The 8,081-nt window shown below is 44.5% G+C and overlaps 1 protein-coding gene across 1 annotated transcript; it reads left to right on the forward strand.

Moving 5' to 3' along the window:
* The first annotated feature begins 1,914 nt into the window (after positions 1 to 1,914).
* Positions 1,915 to 5,302, forward strand: LOC142765635 (uncharacterized). Its single transcript, XM_075866948.1, has 3 exons — positions 1,915 to 2,101; positions 2,969 to 3,146; positions 5,093 to 5,302. The coding sequence occupies exons 1-3, from the start codon at positions 1,955 to 1,957 to the stop codon at positions 5,110 to 5,112; spliced, it is 345 nt and encodes a 114-aa protein (XP_075723063.1). The 5' UTR covers positions 1,915 to 1,954; the 3' UTR covers positions 5,113 to 5,302.
* The last annotated feature ends 2,779 nt before the right edge of the window (positions 5,303 to 8,081 follow it).

Raw genomic sequence — 8,081 nt, forward strand, 5'->3', positions numbered from 1 at the left:
TACTAAATATAATTTTCGTCATGAGGCACTACATGATAGGTTCTCTCTCTGGTGACCACAAAGCACACTCTAAAGCTACTCGATGAGTGAAGGCAGAAAATGACTACATTCGAAGGTGCTGATTGGCTGAAAGGAGGGCATCTGACTGGCATTTAGAAAAATGGAGGAAGTACTGGTTTGTATCGTGCCCTTCGTCTTTGGCTTTCTCTCTCTTTCTTTTTTTCGTGGCAAATCTCGGTTCTTCTGAAAAATTCTTGCCAAGATTCAATTTCTTTTTCAATTGCGGCTTTCGAGAAAGGGTTGCATGTTTCACTGTGAAAGCAACGTAATGCAAGAACGAATATATTAGTTTTTATGTCCCAAAAACAGATAAGATCTCGAAGCAAGCCGCAAAGCAGGGGCTGTGACAATTTGGGCCAACTAATGCTCTTCAACGTACATATACATAGCACACGTGTGTCTCACAGTACTCTTCTCAAGAGAATGAATACTCCATCAGCTAGATGCGCACTGCGATTTCCATATTCTTTGGAGCCAGTCCTTGCAAGACTATTTCAACATGTCGGACTACAGTCTACATTTAAAAAATCGCGAAGAAACTGGTCTCAAACACTTTTCATTTGTGACTTTCCAAGTGTGCGCGGTAAATGCTGACATGTATGCGCGCCCACTTGTTCCCTCTTAACTCATTGCTTCATATATTCTTTCCCTTCCATTTCCCCTCCCCATGTACGGTAGCGAAACTGGAACAGTCTGTCTAACGCCACTGCTTCTGTTCTCTCTCTCTCTCTCTCATGCTCGAAAAAAGTCTCGATGGATCAAACTCTCATCCACAAGGTGTATATAGGAAGGCCGGAAATTCTGCGCGAACGAGCTCGATTTCGCAACGTTTATTCAATCGTTTTATAACATGTACATGCTCAGCGCCTAAAATTACAGGAAGATAAAGCTTCAATGGGTTCGTTACGTTCGAAAAAGAGAGAGAGAAAGAGAGAGAAACCGAATGCTGGTGGTTATGTTTTGAGGAGGAGGGAGTGCTGGCTGAGATAACTATGCTTTTAAAACCATTCTTCGAACAGCAGTGCTTAATTTTGTGACCATTTCTGATTATCTAATGTCGATGACATCCGGAAAGTGTGGCATCACTGCATTATGCCAGTGATTAGGCAGATCCTTGATGCGAGGAAAAAAAGATAAAAGTGACCTTTATGTTGCGTTCAAGTTGTATGATATGTCGTGTTTAACGTCCCAAAACCAACACAAGATTCTGAGATACGCCGCAAAGGAGGGATGCGAAAACTTCGACCACCTGGTGTTCTTTAGCGAGCACCCAAACCTGAGCAAACGGGCTTACAGCATTTCCGCCTCAATTGGGAATGCAGCCGCCGCAGCTTACATTTCATCCCGCGACCTGTGGGTATGTTCCATGCAAGTGACGAATAGAACTGGTCCGTAACGTTAGGAGAAGTCTTGGCTGACTTTCGCCACTAACTTTTTTTTGCTGTCTTTTATTGCTTCTGTGCACTCCTGAATATTATTAGGGTATTTAAAGCGACGTGTCTTTAATTGTTATTCTGCTCAGTCAGGAACGTATATAAAGGGTGGCTCAGGCACTCCCACCCAATGTCGTAGTTCATCCATTCGCACATAATTTCGAGCAGCTTTTTTTTTTCTTTTTTGCCATGGTAAGACTTTCATTTAAACAGTTAGGCCTTTTCAACCCCCTCCCCCGTGAAAAACAGTCTGCCCACATTCCTGCACTTATTCAATCACGTTCAAGTGCGTACTAAAAGGTAATACCCTTAAATATAATATTGTAGCACAATTTTTTAACGTTATAAGCCATTTATGTTACACTGTTGGCTAACTTTGACAGAGAGTCTTGCACATATTTCACTTCAAACACATTCCGAATCTGCCGCAGCGTATCTACACACGAGGGTGCGGAGCAGCCATGTTTCACTTCATTGAGTCACGTGTCGTGGAGCTTGTCCTGTACATGTGCCTCGTCATCCTCGTTCACCTCTTCCTCACGGCGCTCGCGGTCGACGTGCGCAAGGAGATTGCCGCGCTCGCGAAGGTCTACGACAAGTACTACAAGGTGCTGTATCCATTGCATAATATGGTTCACGATTACAAACTGTCTAAATACTCGGGAGACTATGATAGCAGGAAGAGAAGGATATTCCTGAAGACGTGCTGTCACTTGCGAAAACATTTCAAGTCATTTTGTCTTCTACAAAGCAGCAACCTTGCCTCGAAGACAGCACCAAGTGCCATAACTTCGGTTTCAGCGACAGCTGGAACCAACAATCAATGCTTAGTGCACGTACAGTCGTCAGCAAGTTTAACACCAGTGGTCCGCAGCATGTCTTCAAAACAGTTTGATTGACGATAGCGCCGTGTAGCTTTGGGCTGTGCCTCCTATAATTTACTCATTCAAGCCGACATACTATACAAAAATACGGAGGTATTATCTCGGCAACAGCGCCCAGCATCTCGCCGCTGGCGTCAGTCCAAGTAGGGCAGGTCACGTGTCGGAGCGTTTGTGTTAAGCTTGCTAATGACTGCACATCGTACACGTGTCCGATGTAAGGACCAAAGATTGAACCCATCAGTATTCCGACCTTTCCGGCTTCCTACCATTATATTCACTTGCGCAGTCGAAAAACGCACAGAGTGAAGTGGAATTTCTTGATTGATAATGCATGATAGTTATGCGAGACAAGGCAGAGCTCGCGTAGGATTGCATTGCAAAGCAAGCTAGAAGGCACAACTGCTACCTACTATGTATTGCCCAATCAGGAGCCAAGCTTCTCGTGACGTCGCGCATAGAAACTGCTGGCGTTACAAATTACTTCCGCAAGACGTGGCGCGCCTGGGTGGAACAACGCTTTCTTTCCGTGTATCTTCAGGCGTTGCTTTTAACATTAGTGTTACGCTCACTTGATCACTGTGTATATTGTAGGTCGTATACCGCGGCCAGAAAAGAATGAAATTGAAAGAAGAAACAGCGAGAGAAAGGCCATCCCCACAAGACCCCCCTCTGGTGGCCTCTAAAGAAGCTCGTCGTCAAAGACACCGCCGTCGCTACCTCGACGCCCGGCCAACATGGAAGCAACTTTCAAAGCAGATTGCTTCACCTGGTGCGTTTAGACGTGATGGCCTTAATTGCCCAGCTACGTTAACCTCGAACGCACGTTGCGCGTCTTGTCAGACTTCCACACGACCTAGGTTTTGATGGGTAGTGTTTAACGTCCCAAAACCGCCATATGTTTATGAGAGACGCCGTAGTGGAGGGTTTCAGAAATTTCGATCACCTGGAGTTCTTTCACGTGCACCCAAATCTGAGCACACGGGCCTACAGCATTTCCTCTTCCATCGAAAATGCAGCCACCGCATCTGAGATTTGATCCCGCGACTTGTGGGTGAGCAGCCGAGTACCTTAGCCACTAGACCACCACGGCGGGGACCTAGGATTTTTAAACATACAAAACAAAACTAACTAAACAGAAAAGTACAGAAGATATCAGAATAGGTAGTAGGTGGAATAAGGAGCCGATGAAAGGTGGTGGGGACAGGAATGGCACACACACACGTACGCCTGTAAGCAAAAGTATAATGGCCGTTGCCATCCTTACACCTTTTTTATCGGTGCCGTCTGCTGTCGAGAACACTTCTCTGGCAAATTCCGTCAATGCTTTTGACCGAAATTTTGTCTCAAAGCAATACCCTCGACCGCAGTCGGCTTTTTACTTGATAGCGATAGCAATTTGGACACACGCTCCCGTGATCCACGTACTTTTTCTCACGGGTGTACATACATACATGCATACATGCATACATACATACGCACATACATACATACATACATACATACATACATACATACATACATACATACATACACACACACATACTACACGCATACACGCATGCATACACGCATACACGCATGCATACACACATACACACATACATACACACATACATACATACATACATACATACATACACACATACATACATACATACATACATACATACATACATACATACATACATACATACATACATACATTCCTACATTCCTACATACATACATAAATCATACATTCCTACATACATTCATAGTTACATACTACACGCATACACGCATACACGCATGCATACACGCATACACAAATGCATACATGAATACATGCATGCATACACGCATGCATGCATACATACATACATACATACATACATACATACAAACATACGAACATACATACATACATACATACATACATACATACATACATACATACATACATAAATACATTCCTACATACATACATACATTCCTACATTCCTACATACATACATACATGCATACATGCATGCATACACGCATGCATGCATGCATTTATGCATGCATACATACATACATACATACATACATACATACATACATACATACATACATACATACATTCCTACATACATTCATACATTACTACATTCCTACATTCATAGATACATAAATGCAGAGAGTGAGATAGAGACAGGCAGGCATCCGTTCGCCCGTAATGTGACTTTCGCCGAGTGTTGGGAATAGTATTCTGTCATTTGTATTTAGCGCGTGTGATACTCGCTGGTGAATACACGCAAGAATGGTGTTTCGAATCGGTCATTAATATGGGTGGTGTTTAATGAAAGTTAAAAGATTACGAAGGTAGCTATCATAGTAGCTATAGGGTGCGGCAAGATTTTGTTACGTGGCGCACGCATGAGCAAAAACTTACCCCTAATCCTCAGCGCATCACGTATTCACTAATTCGTACAAGAATGCGCAAAGCTTTTCCTTAATTACCACTAGTTCTAGTTGACTCTTGATGATCATGTGTTCAGCAACGCAATTTTCTCATCTTCTGTTGTCCCATTGGAGGGATTTTTCTCCGTTCTTTGTAAGGGTGCTTCGCTTCAAAGTTTGATGTAGTGCCTTAACTGTGTTTGTTTTTAATCGGTACGACAGACGCGCAATTTTGTTGCTTTCCCAATTGACTTCAAAACAATGATGAAGGAACCTGTGTTTTTCTTCTTTCAGCGGCAGCAAGCAGTGTCTGACAAGCCAGAAGAAGCCACATGCCGAAAGTGGGGATTTCAATATTTGCTGATATACCACATTTAGGTTAACGTCGTTTGGCCTGCGCCGAGTGCGCGAACGTAATTTTACTACTGGTCTTACGCACCACTCAAGCGCAATGTCGGCTGTAATTTTACTAGGATAAAGTAAACTTCTTGTGTTGAACGGAAATTACATTTATATATCTTATGCCACGACACAAGTTCAGGGGAAAGTGAAACTTTTCAATGGCTGACAAGCTGTTCACAAGGAATGCTTCTGGAGCGGGCGGTTAGGTTAGGTACGTGCCCTTATCGGTGCAGCAAAGGACGACTCTGTCCAACACTCTCTACAGGGACACGTGTGTAAGAGGAGACGTCATCATCCCGTGTAACCTGTCCTGTAGTTACCAGTGGGAGCACACTCACCGCGGTGGTCTAGTGGATTCGCTGCCCGACTTCTAACCCGTGGGTCGTGGGATTGAATCCCGGCAATGGCGGCTACACTTTTGTTTGGATCAAGAATACCCATGTCCCACGTACTCACATTTGCCTACACATAAAGAACCCCCAGTGGTCACAATTTCCAAAGTGACATACCATGGCGCTTACGATAATCCTAAGGTGGTATTACAACGTGAACACCGCAGAATTGCTTTTAATGCCTTCAATGCAACAAAAGAGGCATGTTAGTTTATATTGGCTTGGCGATGCGCTTATGGTAAAGAGGCGTTACGAGGGACAGATTACGAAGAACACGGGACACAGTGTTAACCACACTCGTTCTGTTAAAACATACATACATACATACATACATACATACATACATACATACATACATACATACATACATACATACATACATACATACATACGTACATACATACATACATACATACATACATACATACATACATACATACATACATACATACATACATACATACATACATACATACATACATACATACATACATACATACATACATACATACATACATACATACATACATACATACATACATACATACATACATACATACATACACACACACATACATACATACACACATACACGCATACATCATACACACATACATACATACGTACATACATACCTTTATGCATACATACATAAACGCAGAGAGTGAGATAAAGACAGGCAGACCATCCATTCATCCATACTGCGACTTTGGTCAAGTGTTGGCAAGATTATTCAGTCATCTGCGCATGCTCACCACCTGTGTGAGCAGTTTTATGAAATCGCGTTCAGGAGTGAAGAGCGAGGAACAAAATCGACAGCATATGCACGGAGTGAATGATGATGCGCTGCGTGGTCAAAGCTTAAATTATCCTAGAAGCACTGCAAAAAACACGAGAACAGCAAGGAGCCATGCGAAGGCTCTGACCCAAATGTCTGTGTAAAACTACGCTGGGCGCACAAAACATTTGCGGGTTGTAGGAGGGGGTATCCATACAATCAACTGAGGAGCTGTAGTCGACGTTGAACCAGAACAAGAATTTCCGCCTTGCAAATCAACACAGGCAAAAGCGTAACGGACTGCGTGACTTCGAGTGTTCGACCAACCTACCCTTCAGGTACATGCCTCGTTATTCTGATGAAGCAGAATTTGTGTAGTGTTCGAGGTTGTAGTCCCCCTCCCTGCGGCCTTTTACCTAAATACAGAAAAACATCTAATTAGTGCTCTGCAGTACGTATTTCGCGTTCAGTGCGTTGCATGAAAGGGAAGCAAATCTGAAAGCGTGGGTCTAGGCTCATGACCTGCACTGTTCAGAGAGGGGGCCGAGACTTAGGCGCATAAGCCTCTTTATCAGTGCTACTGCTGTATTAATGGCGCTTCTTCACGGTCATATAATGAAAAGCTACATAATTTTTATGACCACGTAACTGCTTTTTACAGTGAATAAATATTCTGCGGGAATGATAAAGTTCTAATTTCTTTCAAATCCCACTAGTTTTCGTTTTAGTATATTAATAAAATGGATTTGCGAACCCAGGTGGCTGGGTGAATGCACGCTGAACAAGAAACTGCTCATGTGTTTCTTATGGCTTGCTTCAATACAGCGCATTGTCCATTACGGAATTCGAAACGCTTCAGTTCGTGAACTGCTTCAGGAGCACACCTTTCTCGCAACAAGCGCTTCAGTGACGGTGCTATTAAAGTTTCTGCGGCTTGTCGTGTGCCGACGAACCACAAGGCTGGCGACAGGGTTGCTGTACCATGCCCCCAAGCAGTTGATTCGCTGGCCTCACCTCCACAGCCGTAGGTGACACACCTCGCATACGGTAGCACAAAGGAGTGTGGCGCACCATGTAGGTGGGCGTCGAGTGCTGAGAGCTTGGTGTCGTCATGCACGGATAGCGTGGCTGAGGTAATGGCGAAGGGGAGTAGCCAGAATGGAACGTGCTTCCTTGACACGTCCCGTACCTCCTGCTACAGGCGCAGTGGTAGTATCCTGTCGCGCTGCAGCAATCGACGACGCATAGTGGACTCGCGTCTGAGGATCTAGCCGGCGTAATCACTGGTGCCATCGCGCTTACCAAGGGTTGTGCGTCCTGTGAGTCAGCTCGCGGGTGAGACGATAAACGTGGCATAACGGGAACTGGAACAGGAACAGGCACGGGAATCGGAAGCGGAGACGGCGGCGAAGGCATGAACATGACGGGTTGGGATCGGCGCTTTCTTTTTATGGGCACCGGGAACGGTTCTTCGAGCACAATTTTCAATTGTGTGGGTCCCGGTGGCGTCCCTTCGGTCTGCACGCTGGTGTGTGAACGCGAAGGTACAGGCGACGGTGACGTTGGTTCCTTCTTTTTCTTTCGTTTGTTTTTTAGTTTCCTGATACGTCTAACCCGCTTATGGGGTGGTGGAATCCTCAAGCTCTTCTTGTTTGGTTCGCCCACGGCCATGAAGATCACTGCGACAGTGGCCGCAGAGATAGTTGTTCCA

This window comes from Rhipicephalus microplus, chromosome 6, assembly GCF_043290135.1.
Source record: "Rhipicephalus microplus isolate Deutch F79 chromosome 6, USDA_Rmic, whole genome shotgun sequence".
NCBI classification, from domain to species: Eukaryota; Metazoa; Arthropoda; class Arachnida; order Ixodida; family Ixodidae; genus Rhipicephalus; species Rhipicephalus microplus.

Bases quoted from the DNA above. Each gene is read 5' to 3' on its own strand.
- LOC142765635 (XM_075866948.1), top strand. From the start codon at position 1,955: ATGTTTCACTTCATTGAGTCACGTGTCGTGGAGCTTGTCCTGTACATG. The intron at 2,102-2,968 runs GTGCTGTATCCA...TGTATATTGTAG, and splicing joins TCTACGACAAGTACTACAAG to GTCGTATACCGCGGCCAGAA. The intron at 3,147-5,092 runs GTGCGTTTAGAC...TTCTTCTTTCAG, and splicing joins AAAGCAGATTGCTTCACCTG to CGGCAGCAAGCAGTGTCTGA.